This window comes from Lepus europaeus, chromosome 5 (assembly GCF_033115175.1).
Source record: "Lepus europaeus isolate LE1 chromosome 5, mLepTim1.pri, whole genome shotgun sequence".
NCBI classification, from domain to species: Eukaryota; Metazoa; Chordata; class Mammalia; order Lagomorpha; family Leporidae; genus Lepus; species Lepus europaeus.
The window spans coordinates 356,559-374,499 of record NC_084831.1 but is presented as its reverse complement, the minus strand read 5'-3'; the positions used below and the strand labels follow the sequence as shown (position 1 = coordinate 374,499).

Below are 17,941 nucleotides of genomic sequence, written 5' to 3'. Positions count from 1 at the left end.
GTGCGCGACCGAGAGGCGGGGGCGGAGGTCGGGTCCTCGGCCACGGCCCCCCTGTGATGCCCACCCTGCCTGGTCAGTAAACTCTCCAGAAAGCTCCAGCCTCTGCCTCGTCCGTCACCCCGACCCTAGGGCCACAGTGTGGCTGGAGAAACACACGACCAGCCAGCGCTCAGCTCAGATGGCTTTATTCAGTTCTGATAAAAAGACCCCAGCTCCAGCCCTGGGGGAGCAGTAGGCCCCGGGCACAGCCAGCAGGCCCCACACGCCCCGGGGAGGGCCCAGGCCACCCGCCTGGTGTCCCGGTGGGTCCTGCCCCCGGCCTAGCCCTCCCACAGCAGACCCCAATCCTGCAGCCCATTGGGGGTGTAGCTAGCACCTGCTGTGCCTGGGGGGCCCAGGTGGGGGGGGCCTGGGGACGCCTCTCCCCAGGGGCAGGAAGGAGGCCCCCAGAGGGAAAGGGCGGCTGCTGCAAAGGCTGGGGTCCGAGCCCCGCCCAGTCCTGTGGGCTCAGGGGTTGGGGTGGGGGCTGGCCCCGGGCAGCGACCCCTCGGCCTTCAGCCACTCTGTCTTCTGCTGGTGCTGCCGGATGGCGTCCTGCACGCGGGCGTCCACCATGGCCTCGGTGAGGACCCCGTCCTCAGAGGCGTACGCCATGGCCTGGCAGGGAGGAGGACACGGTTCTGCTTGGGGCAGGGCCCAGGACCCGCTCCCCCCGGGCTGCAGGGCGGTACAGAGGCCCTCCCATGGCACCAGCAGGCAGGCCACGGCCACGTGGGTGCACGCAGAGGGGCCGCTGAAAGCCGCCCACCCACGGTGGTGTAACAAGTCCCATGCGCAGGGTTAGCCAAGCTCCAGAAAACCTGTCCCAGGAGGGAACTCAGCACCCCAGAGCAACCGCAGGCCGCGTGCACCCTCTCCGCTGGCCTGGGCCTGGCCACTCCCTGTCAACGTCCTGGGAGGCAGCAGGTGGGGACACTGCCACCGTGAAGAGACCCCGGTGGAATTCCTCGCCTGGCCCTCCCTCCCTCCCTCCCTCTGGTGCTTTTCAAAATCCCAGTGCCAGTTCTTCCCAGAACTAGAAAATCTCACCCTAAAATTCACATGGAGTCTCAGAGGATCCTGAATAGCCAAAGACTTCTTAAAAATAACAGAACCGGGGCCAGTGTAACAGCGCGGCGGTTAAGGCCCGCCCGCGGTGCCGGCACCCCGTGGGCACCAGTTCCAGCCCCAGCTGCTCCACTTCCTGCCCAGCTCCCTGCCAATGGCCAGGGAAAGCAGAAGACGGCCCGTGGGAGGTCGGCTCAGCTCCAGTCGCTGCAGCCGTCGGGAGTGAACCAGCGACGGAAGCTCCCCACCAAAACTCTGCCTTTCTAATTATTTAATAAATCTTTTTGAAAAAATTTTTAAATTAAAAAAAAATTGACAAGCAGCCTCCCACGACCAGCACCTACAGAGGCACTGGCTGGAGGCTCAGCTGCTCCGCTTCCGACCCAGCTCCCTGTTACGGAAGGCAGATGGGCTGAGTCCCTGGGCCTCCGCCAACCACGTGGGAGACCCAGCGGGAGCACCTGGCTCCAGCCTGGCCTGGCGCTGGCACTGTGGCCACCTAGGGAGCGAACCAGCCAATGGAAGAGCTCTTTCTCTCCGTAACTTAAAAAAAAAAAAAAAAAGGATTTATTTATTTACTTGAAAGTCAGAGTTACACAGAGAGCGAAGGAGAAGCAGAGAGAGAGAGGTGTCTTCCATCTGCTGGTTCACTCCCCAGATGACAATGGTCAGAGCTGTGCTGATCCGAGGCCAGGAGCCAGGGGCCTCCTCTGGGCTCCCACGTGGGTGCAGGGGCCTAAGCACTTGGGTCATCCTCCACTGCCCTCCTAGGCTACAGCAGAGAGCTGGATCAGAAGTGGAGCAGCCGGGACTCGAACCGGCGCACATATGGGATGTCGGCACTGCAGGCGGCAGCTCTACCTGCTGTGCCACAGCGCCAGCCCCGCTGACTTTCAATGAGTAAATAAGTGATCGGAAGTGGGGCCCGTGTGGAGGCGCAGGCTGAGCCCAGCTCAGGACGCCCACGTTCTGTATCCTCCAGACCTGACCCAGCACCCAGGGAAGCAGGGCCCCTGCACCCCCGTGGGAGACCCAGCTGGAGCTCCCGGCTCCTGGCTTTAGCCTGGCCTAGGCCCAGCTCTTGCAGCCACTGGAAGAATGAACCAGGGAAAATGATATTACACATGGCCAATCACCACACCAAGAGATCAATGATCAGAAAGTGCCAAAGCCACACCCCCAGGATGAGAAGCTGGGGCCTGTGCACTGCGGGTGGGGGTGAGGGGGCCAGAGTTAAACAGACCAGCATGCGGTCCGGCCACTCCTGCGGCCAGTGCTCAGGACGGACGCCTGCACGTGTCCACCGCAGCTGATGGAGCCCTCCCCAGCTCACGCCCACAGTGGGACCCTGCCAGCCTGAACAGGAAGGAGACCCCGACACCTGCCCCGACTCCGTGCTCAGGGACAGTGCACGCCCACCACCCCGCCACGGAGGTGAGCGACAGACCTCACACCAGTGTGGCTGCCCTGGTCGGCACCAGACACACCCAGGAGCAGCCACTCCGCTCAAGTCAAGGCAGCATTGCCCACCGAGACCACCTGTCCCTGTCCTGCCCAACCAGGTGGGAAGCAAGGTGCCCCTCCCCCCAGGCCACTGCCGCCCCCACCCCACCCTTGGTGAGGACAGTACCCAAGACAGCGCCCACAGCCTCTCCCGACTGCCAGCCGGGCACTGGGTGGGTGTCACCTGCTCTGGCCCACAAGCTGTGAGGCGGTGCCGAGCCAGGGGGCACTGAGTCATTCCTCACGCTGCCTCCAGGGAGGCTGTGCTTGGAGACCGAAGGGACAGCAAGGCACCGTCTGCACCAGGACCCAAGAGGATGGCCTCCCCGCCTGGGACTCCCGGGAGCCCGGGCCTCACGCCCTCTCCTGTCCAGTCGGCGGTGGCGACAGCCCTGGACCCCGAGCACCCACTGCGAGCCGGGCTGCAGTATCCCCCTCCCCACATCCCGGGGGCATCCACCGCTCGCCGGCTCTGCTCTCCTGGCACCCAGAGCTTGGGACAGCACCACCTGGGACGCTGGCTCCTCGGCCCCAGGGCAGCCGTGGAGCTGGGGCTGGGACCTTCCCGGGGCCACAGAGAGGGCCGTGCGTGCCTGGCCCCACCTGGTCTGGGAAGTGGGCACACCGTGAGGACACACATGGCGGCAGGCCACCAGAGGGCACTGACAGCGCGGAGCCCGCTGTGGCCTGGCTCTGACATCACGGGAACCCACCTCACGCCTCTGCCCGCGGCTGGGGAGCCGTGCTGGGCCTCATCTGATCCGTGTGAAGCCACCAGCACCCCTCGCCGTCCTCAGCACGGGGCCCCTGGACCAGGAGCGGATGACTGAGGGCCTGACCCCGCGGCACCCGTGGGCACGTCCCCCACTCACCTGCCAGGCCACAGCCAGCTGGGCGATCTCTCGGCCCGACATGCCCTCCGTCAGCCGGGCCACCTCTGAGCACTTCTTCCCGTAGTCAAACTGGGCCAGCTTCAGCCGCCTGCAGGAGGGGTCCCAGGGGTGCCAGGGCTGAAGCCCACGGGCAAGGCCAGAGCCCTACAGGCCATGGGCTCCCGCGGGCACAGGAGCGGGAGGGAGGCTGCAAACCTGCCCTACCCTTGCCCAAGTCTGTGCCCGAGACCCCCGTGAGCCAAACTCTGCTCCTCCCTCCTGCGGGGGCTGGGGCGGCCCTCACAGGAGAGGGCCCAGGTCTTCAGCTGTTGTGGGGCAGCCTTGCCCTCACCCCCGCGTGTTCGGCACACGGCACACGGGCAGCCAGACCCGAGGACAGCACACAAATGCCAACAGCGTTCGGCTGAAGGACCGAGGAAAATGCAGGCAAAGAGGTCACAGAAATCAGGCCATGGCGCTCGGGCTGCAACAGCCACCGGGAGCAGGAGCCTGCCGGGCAGGGACAGGGACGGGCGAAGGACAGGCCCAGGTAAGTGGGTCCCAGGGGACCCGCAGCAGCCGTGGGGGCGGCAAGGGGAGCCGAGTTCTTCTAGAACAGAAATGGCGCCGGGGGGATTTAGGTCATGTGTGCAAAAACCCAGTCCCCTGGAGATGGCCCCAGAGCAGCCTCTGCTTACGGGGCCACCCCAGCCCCTCACCACCACGGCAGTCAACTGCCAGGCACAGGGGCCCCGGCCGCAGGCAGCCTGTGCCCCTGGGAGGCAGTCACAGCCCCTTGGAGCAGCTCTCGGGAGCGGCAGGCGCTTGTGTCCTGGGACAGTAGGGGCTGGGCTGCTGGGTCAGCAGTGGACAACAGCGACCAACACCCCCCCCCCCAATCACAGGGGCCCTGAGCAAGGCGCACAGGTGCAGCTGGTCAGGCCTTGACCAGAGAGGGAAGGGGCCGGTGATGCATCCCTCACTGACCCCAGGACTCTGGGGCGAGGCCTGGCCTGCCCACCCCGGTCCCGGCTGGGGATGCCTGTGGGCATCTGGACACCCAGGCGTGAGGGAGCAGGACCGTGGGCAGAATCCGGCGCCCCGTCCGGCAGGGGCGGGCTGTGGGCCGCGGACACTCACTGCTTTCCCTCCGTGGCCGGCTTGAGGATGTGCCTGTCGAAGTACATCCGCACCAGGCGCTCCCGCTCTTCCCGCCGTGGCAGCTCAAAGCCCACCAGCTCGTCGATACGGTCATTGACGGCCCAGTCGAACTGCTCTGGCTGGTTGCTGGCCAGGACCAGCATGAACCTACGACGAAAGACGGCAGCACTGAGCAGCCGCGGACCACCCCAGGGGCACCCGAGCCCAGAAAATGCTGGAAGACCCAGCCCCACAGGCCCGACCACTCCTTTGTGCCCAAACCCTTGGCCACCCAAGGTCTGACCCTCACCCCCACACTTCCTCATCCAACCCCGTGGACACTCGTGGGCTTAAATGGGAAGAGCACAGAGGGTCCCTGGGGTCCAAACAGGAGAGCAGGGGCCCGCGGTCAGGGTGCAGCTGGGCAGGGCCCTCACCCTGGCCTGCACAGGCAGCAGTCGCACACTGGCCCCGGCCAGCGGGGGACTGCAGGGGCCCTGCCAGGGCAGAGCAGCAAGGCCAAGGCCCTGGGGGGTGTGCCGCCGCCACCCCGGCTGCGCCGCTCAGCCCCCAGCTCGCGGTCCTCCTTGCAGTCCGACTGCCCAGCTGTGCGGGGGTGTCCCCCCCGGCCTTGCTGCACCGAGCGCACCTCATGCGGGGACCCGGGCCCTGCCCAGCGAGGCCGCCCTTACTTGCTGCTGTGCTGGCCCGTCCTGTGCAGGAACGCGTTCAGGGTGGCCCTGAGGTCCTCGCTTATCTTCTCCTGTGGAGAGAACGTTCTGTGAGGGCGCCCAGCAGCAGGTGCGCCTGGGCATAGAACTGAGCAGCAGGGCGGAGCTGCAGGGAGGGGCGGGGCCCCCACCACACGTGCGCGAGCCGGAGCTGGGAGGCTGCAGCCTGACTTCAAGCCGATTCAAACACACAAGAGCAGGCAACGAAACAGAGCCCACAGCCTTGCACAGGGAGCCCCCGGCCCTGCCCACGGCCCCGGAGTACTCACGGTCGCCCGCTTCCTCAGAAAGGCGTCTGCCTCGTCCACGAAGAGCAGCAGGCTGTGAACCAGAGAGCGTCCCGGCGAGGGACCGGCTGAGCCGCAGCACCCGGGAGCACCAGGAGCAGGGCCGCGGGTGGGGCAGGCCCCGGAGAGGAGCCACTCCGTGCGCAGGCCCCACCTGTTAGGCGGCTCCAACCGTGAACCCCACCCCTCTGGGCTCCACAGTGCGGCCCTGCTCCTGGCCACCTGTGGGAACCGTGGCAGCGTCTCTTTCCTGGCAGGCCCCACCAACCCTCCCCAGGCCAGGGCAGGCTGGGGGCTGCTGAAGCCAACACCTGGGCAAGGGTCAGCCAGAACAGAAGGCAAAGGCCAGGGCAGAGGAAGCAAGGCGGGCCGGCCGTGCAGGGCCATGGGGGCACCACGGCGTCCGTCCGCCTGTCCCTGGGTGTGCAGCAGCCACACGCTCACAGCCCTGCTGTCCACTGCGCTCCAGCAATGGGCACTCGCCAGGGAGGGCTCAGAACCAGCAGCCGCCCTCCCTCATGGCCAGTCTGGTAGAAGCCCCAGCTTGAACGACCCGCCCCAACGCGAGCGTGGGGGGCGGCATCTCACCCTCGCCGGCTGGTGTTGGCCCAGTCAAAGACCTTGTGCATGGCAGTCACGCCTTCCCGGCCCATGGGGGCCACATCCCCGCCCGTCATGATGGCGTAGTCCATGCCGGAGTGCAGGGCCAGTTTCTGGGCAGAGTGGGGAGATGGCAGCTGTGCCCCCTGCCCGGTGTGCACACGGCCCCAGCTCCCGCCCAGGACAACAGGGGGTGGGCTGCCCACACCGGCACTCTGACCCCAGGGGCTGGCCTAGGCCCACTCCCCAGCCACCCCCGACCTGCGCAGCTGGGAGCTCTCACCTTGGCAAACAGTGTCTTGCCAGTCCCTGGCGGCCCGTACATCAGAATGTTCCGGTACAGGCTCTTATTCTTCTTGGTGTTCCTCGTTGCTATGGCGATGTCCCGCACCCGTGCCTCCAGGCTGGGCTGTCCAGAGAAGACCACAGTGATGGGGGAAAGCTCCGCCCCCTGACAGCCTGGGGAGTGGCACTGCAGAAGCTCCTCCCACACCCTTCCTGGGGCACACATGACCCAGCGGCCACTTACACTGAGCACAACACCTTCCAGGGCATCCTGGGGTTTGCTGAGGAGCCGCCGGCTGACCTGCAGGGACAGCAGCATGGGGGCTGGCAGCACAGGCCACGGCATGGCCACTGATCTCGGTGGGAGCAGGGCAGCCACAGCGGCCACACAGCGGCGGGCAGGCCCCCTGCCCCGGAGTCACTGGCCAACCTGGCCACCTGCTGTGGGTCTGGGCCATTTCTGACCGGTGAAGACCAGATGGAGGCCCTGTGGCAAACTCCGGCTGCCTGAGTGCACCCAGGGGCCGGCCAGGTGGGGGTCCCCACACAGCCGTGACAGGACCGTGGCCAGCAGCGGGCAGAGAACAAACTGACCAAGGTGCAGGCGAGAGCCCCTGGGGGAGGGTGGGGTCCCAGGGTGCCCGCCCATCACCTGCACAGGGTGCCTCAGGGCCTCCAGCACTGTGATACGAGACGTCTCGCGCACCAGGGACGGCTTCCCCAGCCGGGCCTCCAGGTAGCGGCCTGCGACAGCCGTGGCGTTCTTGGCAGAATACACTCCGACCGCCAGCAACGTCAGCCCGGCCACCTGGAGCGGAGACAGCAGGGCCGCGTCCACCACTCCGCGAGGGGCAGCAGGAGCCGGGCCGCCACGCCGACCGAACTCGGCCCAAGCCCGCAGCCCGCAGCGCTCGACCGTCTGCAGGCGTGACATCAGAAAGCCCAACCGGGCTCAGATCCTGGCCCCGCACCGGGGGAGGCCTGGATGGAGTCCCTGGCTCCTGGCTGCAGCCCGGCCCAGCCCCCGTGGCGGGCAAGCATCTGGGGAGGGGTCCAGGGGGGAAGCACTCTCCCACCCCTCCTGCCGTCGGAGTTGATCTAGGAAGAAACGGAACCGAACGCCCAGCCTGAGTGACTTTCTCTGCAGCTTGAGAGGGAAGCGCTCTGTGGCCACTGGAGCGCAGCCGACCGACAGCTGCATGCGAACTGGTCAGCAGCCAGCAGCTCCCTGCACACAGTGAGGGGGCGTGTGCAGGGCTCTCCCCTCACCGGCCAGGTGCAGCCAGCACGGGGAGCCACAGAACCCTGGTTCCCAGAGGGTGTCCGTCCCCAAGGCCCAGGGGTCAGAGGCCACCTCCTGCCCCCACCTCTGGCAACACCCACCCACCTCCTCTCTCCCAAGCACAGAACCTCGTAAGGAAGGCGGTCTGAGCAGCAGCAGCGCCCCCTGCTGGAAACTGAGCCCATTTCCCACTGGCCATGGTGTGAACATGGTCTCCAGCCCCAGGGCGGGGGTGGAGGTCCTGGGACAGTTAGGATGGGCTGGTGTGCTGTGACTGGCTCAGGGGGCAGGGTGTCACCAGCAAGGCCACTCCAAGCCAGGGTGCCAGCTTTGGAAAGCAGCGAGGTTACTGTTCCAGGAGCAGGGCCCCTTTCTTTGGAACTCATCTTGTAAAGCTCACCTAGGAGGCAGATCCCATTCACTGGTTCACTCCCAGTGCTCACACTGGGACTCAATGCAGGTCTCCCACGTGGGTGACAGGAACCCACGACTCGAGCCCACACGGGCACCTCTCAGGGTCTGTGACAGGACGCCAGGGGCCTGGGGACCGGGGGCTTTAACCACTCAGCTCCCTGCTGGGCCCTCTGTGTGCAGCCAGGGGCACTGGCCAGGACATGGCGCCCCTCAGGGCACAAGGCTGACCTCACAAGCTACCCAGCCTCAGCGCTGTTACAAAAACAGGAGACAGACAGCTAACACAGAGGGGTCCACAGTGCCCCCAGCCCAGAGGCTGGGTTCCATCTGGCTGCGTGCTCCTCCCCCGAGCTGAGGAACCAGGGCGGCATGGGGTCAGGCAGAGGAGGCCGTGCCCCACGTCAGGATCCAGTGTGCCTGCACCTGGAGCCGGGCGTGGACTGGACACGGGACTGGCCCACAGGGGCTCCCGTGCAGACTGTGCGCTCACCGTGGCTGTCACCTTGTCCCAGTCTGTCACAAAGGCACGGAAGCCTTCACCGAAGAGGGCGCCAGCTGTTCTGCAGAGGAAAGCAGTCAGGTGACTGGGGGGACTCGGGGACCCCAGCAGGGGTTGCTGGACCAGACCAAGACCCTGCCACAGCCTCCCAAGCTGAGGTCAGCCCAGAGGCCAGCACAGGACGGCCCTGCTGAGACAGCGGCTGCAGAAGGGGTCTGAAGGGCCCCAGGACCGCCGCCTCGCACTCGCAAGCTCCACCTGCCAACCTCGGGCACGGGGAGGCGGAGGACCGGGCCCGGCTGCGCCCACCTGATGGACTCCAGGATGGTCTGGCGGTGCTCAGCGGCCTTCAGCCGGATCTGCTCCCGGATGATGTCCGCGTTCTCCCGCTCGGCCTTGGCCCTGGCCCTGGCTTCAGCCTCCACCCGCAGCATCTCGTTCTTATGGCGCAGCTCCATCTCCCGCTCCACAGTGGCTGTCCGGGAGAAGGCAGAGCGGTGCTTGGCCTAGGGCCACAGCTACTTCCGCTCACACTGAGATGTGCACACAAGGCCCTTGGCTTCACACGGACAGGGTCAGGGCCCCGGCAGCGGGCCACGGCCCTGGCCAGCGATTCTGACACCAGGCCCTGGACCCAAGCAACCCTTCTTGGGACAATGGGTTTGAAGACAGAAAACAACGTGGGGAACTACAAACGGGACCCACGCATATTGAAACGTAGCCATCAAAACGGCAGAAAATGCACGCGGCATGATATCCGTGTCCTCCCCACGGCGCTGACGTCACGGAAACTGCGCCACAGAACTCTGACACACATGACCACTCCCACCCACGCTCAGCAGCCCCAGAACTCCCTGCAGAGCCCCGAGGGGGCCAGGCCCAGAGAAAGGCCGAGTGGCCGCAGAACACCAGGCCCTTGCGTGCTGCTTCAATGTTTCCTGGGGATGGAGGCGCCCAGAGCAGCCCCTGCCCCACCGAAAGGCCCCACTGCCCCGTGCCCCCACCTCGCCGCATGGCCTCCTGCTTCTGCACGGACTCCTCCTGCTTCCGTAGATTCTCCTCGTTGAGAAGTTGCTGCGGAGAAGCCAGAGAAAGGCTTTGCACAATCAGAACGACACCCGTCCAAGGGGCTGTGGCTTCCGCAGGCTGGGAACCCGCCCAGCCACCCCCACAGCCCACGGCCTGTGGGGCACGGGACCTCCTGGTGCTGCCGCGTGGCCAGCACGGTTCTCACGGGAGACCGTCTTATTCTTACCGGACTCAAAGCTGGAATGCCCACAACTGCCAACAATACCTACAAAAGCCTCCCTGCGGACCAGAGACGGACGAGCGGCGTCCGCGGGAGACTCACCAGGCTTCTGCCGGCCCTGGGACCCTGCCCTCAGCCAGTCACAGCCGTGTGCCCACGGGAGTCTGCACCTGGCCAGGACCCTCAGAGCAGGGGCAGGTGCTCAGCACAGGGGTTAAAACACCACTGGGGGCACCTGCACCCCGCACGGAGGGAGGGCCGGGGATGGAGTCCAGGCTGCACTTCCCATTCCAGCGTCCTGCCAGCAGGTGATGGCTCGGGCACTCAGGCCCTGACGCCCATGGGAAACCCAGGCTGAATCCTGGACCCTGGCTGTGGCCTGACCCAGCCACGGCTGCTCTGGCACTCAGGAACCAACAGGCAGGGCACGTGGGAAATTTGTTTCTCTTCCTCTCTGCCTTTCAAATAAGCAAAAGTAAATTTTAAAAAGTTAGAGTCCTCAGAAAAACTGGAAGATCTTCTGTGTGGAGCCCACAGAGAAGGCACTGGGCCTGCGTGTGTGCATTGAGCGTCAGCTGTGTGCCCATGCGTGCTCTCACCCTCCTGCGAGCCGTGACTGAGCACAGACCCCCCAGGGGCAACACAGGCCTGCGGACCCCGGGAGGGCGTGGCCCTGCTCACCTGCTGCTTCAGCTGGTCCTCATAGCGCTGCCGGGCAAGCTTGTCCTGGTACTGGGCTCTCTAGGGGAAGAGGGGGTGACGCCAGAGCTTAGCCAGAGCCGCACAGGCCCTCCCCGGGCCATCATCTCCCACAGCTGCCGAAAGCCGCCGTCTGGACCCCCGAGCAGGGCGCTGCACTCGGCTCAGCCCGCAAGGATCCACGCCTCGGGGGTTTGCCAAGGGCCGCCAGGCTCACTCCTGCCCCTCACCGCCTGGTGCTGCCGGGTCTCCTCGCTCAGGGTCTTCCTCCTCTCCTCAGCCTGCACACGGATCTGCTCACTCTTCAGCTGCTCCACGGCGGCCTCATACTCCTGCAGAACACGCGGCTCAGGGCTGCCGCCCAGGGCTCACCCGCCACGTGCTACACCAGCTGACCTGGGCAGGGCCGGGGTGCCCCCCGCTCCCAAGTCAGCCATCACATCGGAGCCTAGGCCCAGGAGGAAGCCAGACCCCAGGGCCAGGAGAAGACCAGACCCAGGGTACTCTGGTTGTGAGGGGATCTGTCACCCCTGCTCCAGGCTGGGACTCCAGCTATCTACGCTCACAAGAGCCAAGAGCCAAGGGCAGAGCCCGTGCTCCGAGTGCAGAGGAACCGGAGAAGAGGGGCAGACCCCCCACCAAGACCAGCCTCTGCTGCACCGCATGACAGTGCCACACGCCACTGGAGACCCGGGGACAGCTGTCTTCACCTCCCCTGCCACGTGTGTGGAGGCCGGAACCCGCCCACGGAACCTCCCGCAGCCACGGCACAGCCACGACTCGCCTTGAGCTTGGACTGCTGCTCCAGCTGCAGTGTCTGCTCCTGCATCTGGGCGAGACTCAGTGCCTCCTTGGCGTGGCCTGCGGGGGGACAGAGCATTAGGAGGCCCAGACGAGCAGCCAAGCAGGCCTGCCACCCTCGCTCCTGGTCACACCTTGCCTATGACCTCTGCATCCAAAGGCTGCTGCCCCGACCCCAACTGAGAGCCTGGTGCCACACGTGGTCCTAGCCCAGGTAACTGCCACCACAGACCACCCAAGCTCACTGAGGGCCGAAAGCCAGGCCAACACCGGGACTCCCCCGCTAAAGGCCAGGGCCGTGCCGTGCCGCCTGTCTTCTCGGCTCACACCGACGCCTGTGGCTCCGTGACCAAGGCCGAGGCAGAAGGAACGAGGACCAGGCGCCAAGAGCGGCGCACTCGGGCTGGTGTCTGCACCTCTCCGCGCTGGGCGTCTGGAAGTCAGCGCCGCAGCTCCCTGACTGCTCTACCAGAGCCCAGAGGCAGAGGCTGGGCACAGCGACGAAGACGGCACTCGGAGAGCCTGGCACCAGCCACCGGGGATCCGGGTCCCAGCTCCACAGCGGACGCAGCCCCCAGGAGGCAGCAGTGAGCGCTCCAGCTGCCGGGCCCATCCCCCAGCACAGGAGACCTGGGTCCAGTCCCCGTCTTTCCCAACTTGGGCCCCAGCCCAGGGGGTAAACCAGCAGACGGAAGCACGCTCGCTCACTCGCTCGCTTGCTCAACAAAAAAATTTTTAAGTGGATATCTTAATGTAATCTTTTTTATTTTTATTGTTTGACAGGCAGAGTGGATAGTGAGAGAGAGAGACAGAGAGAAAGGTCTTCCTTTTTGCCGGTGGTTCACCCTCCAATGGCTGCTGCGGCTGGCGCATCTCGCTGATCCAAAGCCAGGAGCCAGGTGCTTCTCCTGGTCTCCCATGTGGGTGCAGGGCCCAAGGACCTGCGTCATCCTCCACTGCACTCCCGGGCCATAGCAGAGAGCTGGCCTGGAAGAGGGGCAACCGGGACAGAATCCGGCACCCCAACCGGGACTAGAACCCGGTGTGCCGGCACTGCAAGGCAAAGGATTAGCCTGTTAAGCCACGGCGCTGGCCTAATGTAATCTTTTTTTTAAAAAAAAATTTATTTATTAGGGCCAGCACTGTGGCTCACATGGCTAATCCTTCGCCTGCGCCGGCATCCCATATGGGTACTGGATTCTGTCTTATCTGAAAGAGTTCTAGACAGAGGTAGAGCCAGAGAGAGAGTGAGCAAGAGAGAAGTCTTCCATCCACTGGTTCACTCCCCAGATGGCTGTAACAGCCAGAGCTGGGCTGATCCAAAGCCAGGTGCTTGGAGCTTCTTCTGGGTCTCCTATGCAGGTGCAGGGGCCCAAGCACTTAGGCCATCCTCCACTGCTTTCCCAGGCCATAGCAGGGAGCTGGATTGGAAGTGGAGCAGCTGGGACTCAAACTGGCATCCATTTGGGATGCCAGCACTGCAGGAGGCAGCTTTACCCACTATGCCACAGTGCTGGTCCTTCTTAATGTGGTCTTAAGTGGATATTAAAAAAAAAAAAATTAGGCCGGCACCGTGGCTCACTACGCTAATCCTCCGCCTTGCGGCACTGGCACACCGGGTTCTAGTCCCGGTCGGGGCACCGATCCTGTCCCGGTTGCCCCTCTTCCAGGCCAGCTCTCTGCTGTGGCCAGGGAGTGCAGTGGAGGATGGCCCAAGTCCTTGGGCCCTGCACCCCATGGGAGACCAGGAGAAGCACCTGGCTCCTGGCATCGGACCAGCGCGGTGCGCCGGCCGCAGCGCGCCTACCGCGGCAGCCATTGGAGGGTGAACCAACGGCAAAAGGAAGACCTTTCTCTCTGTCTCTCTCTCACTGTCCACTCTGCCTGTTAAAAAAAATTAGATTTATTTTACTTAATTAAAGGGAGACTTAGAGGCAGAGGCAGAGAGAGAGAGAAAGTCTTTCATCCACTGGTTCACTCCTCAAATGGCTGTAACAGCTGGAGCTGAGCCAAACCAAAGCCAGGAGCCAGGAGCTTCATCCGGGTCTCCCACACGGGTGCAGGGGCCCAAGCACTCGGGCCATCCTCCACTGCCTTCCTGGGCCACAGCAGGGAGCTGGATCAGAAGTGGAGCAGCTGGGACTGGAACCAGCGCCCACATGGGATGCCAGCACTGCAGGCGGCGGCTTTACCCACTATGCCACAGCACCGGGACCTCAATAAAATTTTTAAAAACCCTTCCAACACACAAAAACGTGGACAGGTGGGAACACCTGGGAGCCACACCCAGTGCCGGAATGCGTCTGGTTTGTCCCTCTTGCCTAACTCTGTATTCCCCACCTTGCTTTTACTTATTTAGTTCAGGCAGAAAAGAACAGAGAACAAGGAAGTCCCCAGCCGTTGGCTCAGTCCACAAGCCTGCAACAGCCAGGACTGGGCCAGGCTGGAGCTGGGAGCCAGAAACTCAGGGCTTCCTCAAAGAGGCCCCAGCAGTCAGTGAGAGCAGAGGCGGGACTCAACCTCAGGCGCAGGCGCCTAGCAGTGGCTCAGCCAGGCGGCAAACGCCAGCCCTGGCCTCCGAGGCTGCAAACACTGACGCACACACGGCGAACTCAGGCCCAGCGCCGGACACCCTGGAGCCGCGGCGTGCTCAGACAGACGCCCTGTGGATGGGTCTGCAGGCCGTGCCCTGGCCCGGAGGGCCTTCTGAGCTGAGAGGCAGCAGGGAAGGCCCGGCCTCACCTCCCTCCACCACGAAGTCAAGGGCCGCCAGGACCGCGGGAGTCTCCACGGCCGGGCCAGAGGGAGCAGCAAGGACAGAGAAGGCGGCCAGTGTGCAGGCAGGGGCCACTGAGCCACACTCCCCACGCCCCTGCGGAGAGCAGCGGCCAGTGCATGGGCAGGGGCCGCTGAGCCACACTCCCCACGCCCCTGCGGAGAGCAGCGGCCAGTGCATGGGCAGGGGCCGCTGAGCCACACTCCCCACGCCCCTGCGTAGGCCCTGCGGAGAGCAGCGGCCAGGGGCCACTGAGCCACACTCCCCACGCCCCTGCGGAGAGCAGCGGCCAGTGCGCGGGCAGGGGCCACTGAGCCACACTCCCCACGCCCCTGCGGAGAGCAGTAGCTCAGGCCGCACAGCAACCCTGCTGTCCGGCCCAGGAGCTCAGAGCGGAGGCTTGGGGACCGGGGCGCCCAGAGGCCTGGCACGGGGGCTCTCGGGCAGCCAGGCACGGGGCATCGGGGGAAGCAGAGTTTGGGGACGGGAAGACAGACAGGGACAAAAGGGTGGCACATCCACTCCTGGAACAGAATTCGGACACCACGCATGGGGCAGGGCCTGGTCTCCTGGCTACAGCCCTCCAGGGTGCTCTGCCAGACCCTGCTTGGTGGGACCTGAGGCCCTGGCTGGCTCAGGATTCTGCAGGAGCCTGGGGAGCACAAGGACGGGGAGGAGCCCCAAAGCTGCTCCCCTGAGACCAGGGCTGAGCAGTGCGAGGGGGTGGGCAGGGTGGACGAACCCCAGGGCCCTACACTCTGCGAGGTGCCCTGGAGGGGGAGCCCAGCCAGGCCCCCCGAGCCTGCGGCCAGGCCAGCGGCTCCTGCTCGCACCTTCCTCCCACCTTCCCGCGTTTCCTCCGGGGGAGGAGCCCCCGCTGTTTCATCAGCACGGCCCTGCCAAGCTCTGAAACACTGACACTACACCAGCGATACAATGAAACCTCCACACCAGGACAGCGCCGGGGTCTTGAAGGCCATCAGGCAGGGCCAGGCCCCTGCTCTCTGCGGTCTCCCTAAAGGCTGACGGCCCTCAGGCTGGTGAGTGGCCGGCAGGTGCCGCTGGACAACATCCCACATCGCGCTGCCGGCTGAGTCCCGGCGGTGCCACTTCTGACCCAGCTCCCTGCTAAGGCGCCTGGGGAAGCAGGGGAGGACGCCCCAGGTAATCGGCCCCCTGCACCCACGTGGGAGACCCGATGGCGTTCCTGGCCTTGCGCAGCCAACCAGCAGGGTCTCTTTCCGTCTCTCCCTGCCGCTCTGCCTCTCGAATAAAATAAGTTACAAAATAATAATTACAATGACTCGCACACACGCTTCCTCTTTAAGTGAAGCGCGTGCCAAGCAGCTCCCAGGTGCATCCCCGGATCCGGCCACGCGTAGGCCCTGGGCGACCTCGGACACCGGGCCCGGCCCTGCACCTGCCACCTGGGCCTCTGCAAGCGCCTCTGCCCCGGGTTGCTCACCTGAGGCGCTCTAGCAGCCGGCAAGGTGCGCGAAGGGGACAGGCGGGCTGCGAACCTCCGGGCACAAGAGACGGCAGCGGCCCTGCGCACTCCCGGGGCCGGCTCCTCCCGCGAGACGCGGGGCTGCGGCCGCCACTGCCCGCTCGGCTGCCAAGACGGGAAAGCGGTCAGACGCCGGCGCCCCGCGGGGGAGCCTCCCGCGACCCGGGCCCGCCCCCGCCCCCGCCCCGCCGCACTCACGCGAGCGCTCCAGCTCGCGCGCCGCCTTGGCCGCGCGCTCCAGGCCCGTGGGGTCGAAGTTGCTCCATTTGTCCTTGGGCGCCGGCCGGTCTCCCGCGCCGCGGTCCCCACCGCCCTCGGCCCCGGGCTGCACCGGCAGCGGCGGCCCCACGCCTTCGCCCTTGGGGCCCTTGTTGATGCCGAAGAGCCACGACATGACCCCGCCGACCCCGCGCGCCGCCGCAGCCGCCGGGACCCCGCGCCGAGCGCCACTACAGCCAGGCGCGGCGGCGCCTCCACACGCGTGAGCCGGCGCCGATGCCACTGCGCACGCGCGACGCACACCCCTTCCTCCCGGGCGGAGGCAGCGCGTGACGGCAGTGCAGCGCGCCGCCCTCGGATTGGCCGCTAGGCTCGTGACGCTATCGGCCGCGACGGCCAGAAGTGGCTCGGGAGCCGGCGGGCGGGGTCGGCGGGGCGAGACGCTGGGTGACGGAAGCCACGCAAGGACAAACTTGCGGGGCGGACGTGTGCGCGCCGCAGGCAGCGTTTGTTCGGCTGGTGTCCGGTTGCTATGCGCGTTGCGGGGTCCAAACCGCGTCTGCAGCGTGGAAGGTGCGGAGGTGGCGGAGAGCTTGGCGACGCCATTTGCAGTCCCTTACGAAGGGAGCGGCCGCGGGAGAAACTTCCCCTGGACCGGGGCCGGCGCGGGGACACTCCGGGCCACGGCGACCCAGGGCCGGGGCCGTGCGGTGGGCCCGGCGCACACGACGGGGGCTTCGGCCGGCGGAGCGATCGGAGTCGGAGGCAAGCGTGAGCTTTGCTGGGAGCAGGCCGGGCCCCGCATGCTAAGAACCCCCTTGTCCGTCCCCGGGCCCCCCGGACTTCGCCAGGCGTCCCCCGCCGGGCCCGCAGGCCAACGCCGAGCCAGGTTCTGATTTCTGTGAACCCGCAGCGGAACGGCCTCATTTAACCTGACTCCATTCCGGAAAATGTCTGCAGATTCGGGTTAATTAACTGCATTCTTGAGAAATCCGAGTCAGCCCCGGCTGGGAGCCGTTCCCTAAGAACCAAGCGGCGCGACACCGGGGACCCAAAGGAGCCCTGGTTTGCGCCCCGGCCGCTCCGGCTCCCCGCTGGTGCGCCTGGGAGAGCAGCAAGGACGACCGCCCACCCACGTGGGAGACCCCAAGAAGCTCCGGGCGCAGCCCCCGCTCCACAGTCGGCTGGGGAGTGAACCCGCGGACGCAAGATCTCTCCCCTTCTGTAACTCTGCCTTTCAAATAAATCTTAAAAAAAAAAAAAAGAGTAAAAGGACCACGAGGTGGGCTCTGCTGGAGCACGTGGCCGAGCTGTGGGTGCCCAGGGGGTTCCTCCCAAGCCGTGCCCAGCACGGAGGCCTGGAGAGAGCCCACAGAAGTTAGGGCTGCACTGAGCTCTGAACCGGGGACACAGCCACCTCCTGGAGTCCCAGAACAGGCCCCACAGCGTGTGTGTGCACGCGTGTGCCATGCGGCAGTGGACAGAGCCCTCTGCTCCCAGAATCCCGGCAGCCACTGTGGTTCCTGAGTCCCGGGGAGCAGTGCGGCACAGCAGGGCCTGGCCTTCCAGGGAGGCTGCGTGTCCTGCCCAGTGACTGCTAGAGGCCACACCTCGTGTGGTCAGCCCAGGGCCATCACTTGGCTGCTTGTCCCACAGCGGCCTCAGCAGGGGACACCTCCTCCCCTTCTCTCCCCCTCACCCTTCCCCGTGCACCTGCAGGCTGCTCCTCCTGAGCCTCTCCCCCCAACACTGAGCAAACCCCAGGGCGGGTTCCCAGGCTGAGGCCCCACAGGCTTCTCAACCCGCCCAGGCGAGTGGTGAAAGAGCTGGTAGAAGTAGTGGGGCCGTGACTAGGACAAGAGGGCCTTGGGATGCTCCTCAGGGCCCTGTAGCCTGTGTGCAGGGAGCACTGGCCCTGCCCCCGACACAGCCTTGACCTGGCTGGACCTGCAAACTCAGCACACACAGGG

The 17,941-nt window shown here is 65.7% G+C and overlaps 1 protein-coding gene across 2 annotated transcripts; it reads right to left on the bottom strand.

Moving 5' to 3' along the window:
- Positions 1–174: 174 nt before the first annotated feature.
- On the bottom strand, positions 175–16,210 carry LOC133759358 (ATPase family AAA domain-containing protein 3). 2 transcript variants are annotated; one of them, XM_062190281.1, is made up of 16 exons: positions 15,951–16,210; positions 11,453–11,529; positions 10,899–11,000; positions 10,651–10,710; positions 9,725–9,794; positions 9,030–9,195; positions 8,712–8,781; positions 7,178–7,333; positions 6,770–6,826; positions 6,524–6,649; positions 6,229–6,353; positions 5,623–5,674; positions 5,315–5,385; positions 4,623–4,790; positions 3,483–3,591; positions 175–657 (listed from the first exon to the last, which is right to left on the bottom strand). In XM_062190281.1, the coding sequence occupies exons 1-16, from the start codon at positions 16,144–16,146 to the stop codon at positions 508–510; spliced, it is 1,755 nt and encodes a 584-aa protein (XP_062046265.1). In that variant the 5' UTR covers positions 16,147–16,210; the 3' UTR covers positions 175–507. The 2 variants fall into 2 exon arrangements, with proteins under 2 accessions (XP_062046265.1, XP_062046266.1); XM_062190282.1 differs by lacking the exon at positions 15,951–16,210 and adding an exon at positions 15,711–15,797.
- Between the last annotated feature and the right edge of the window lie 1,731 nt (positions 16,211–17,941).

Bases quoted from the DNA above. Each gene is read 5' to 3' on its own strand.
- LOC133759358 (XM_062190281.1), bottom strand. From the start codon at position 16,146: ATGTCGTGGCTCTTCGGCATCAACAAGGGCCCCAAGGGCGAAGGCGTG. The intron at 6,650-6,769 runs GTAAGTGGCCGC...TTCTCTGGACAG, and splicing joins TGGAAGGTGTTGTGCTCAGT to CCCAGCCTGGAGGCACGGGT. The intron at 6,354-6,523 runs GTGAGAGCTCCC...CACTCTGCCCAG, and splicing joins GCAAGACACTGTTTGCCAAG to AAACTGGCCCTGCACTCCGG.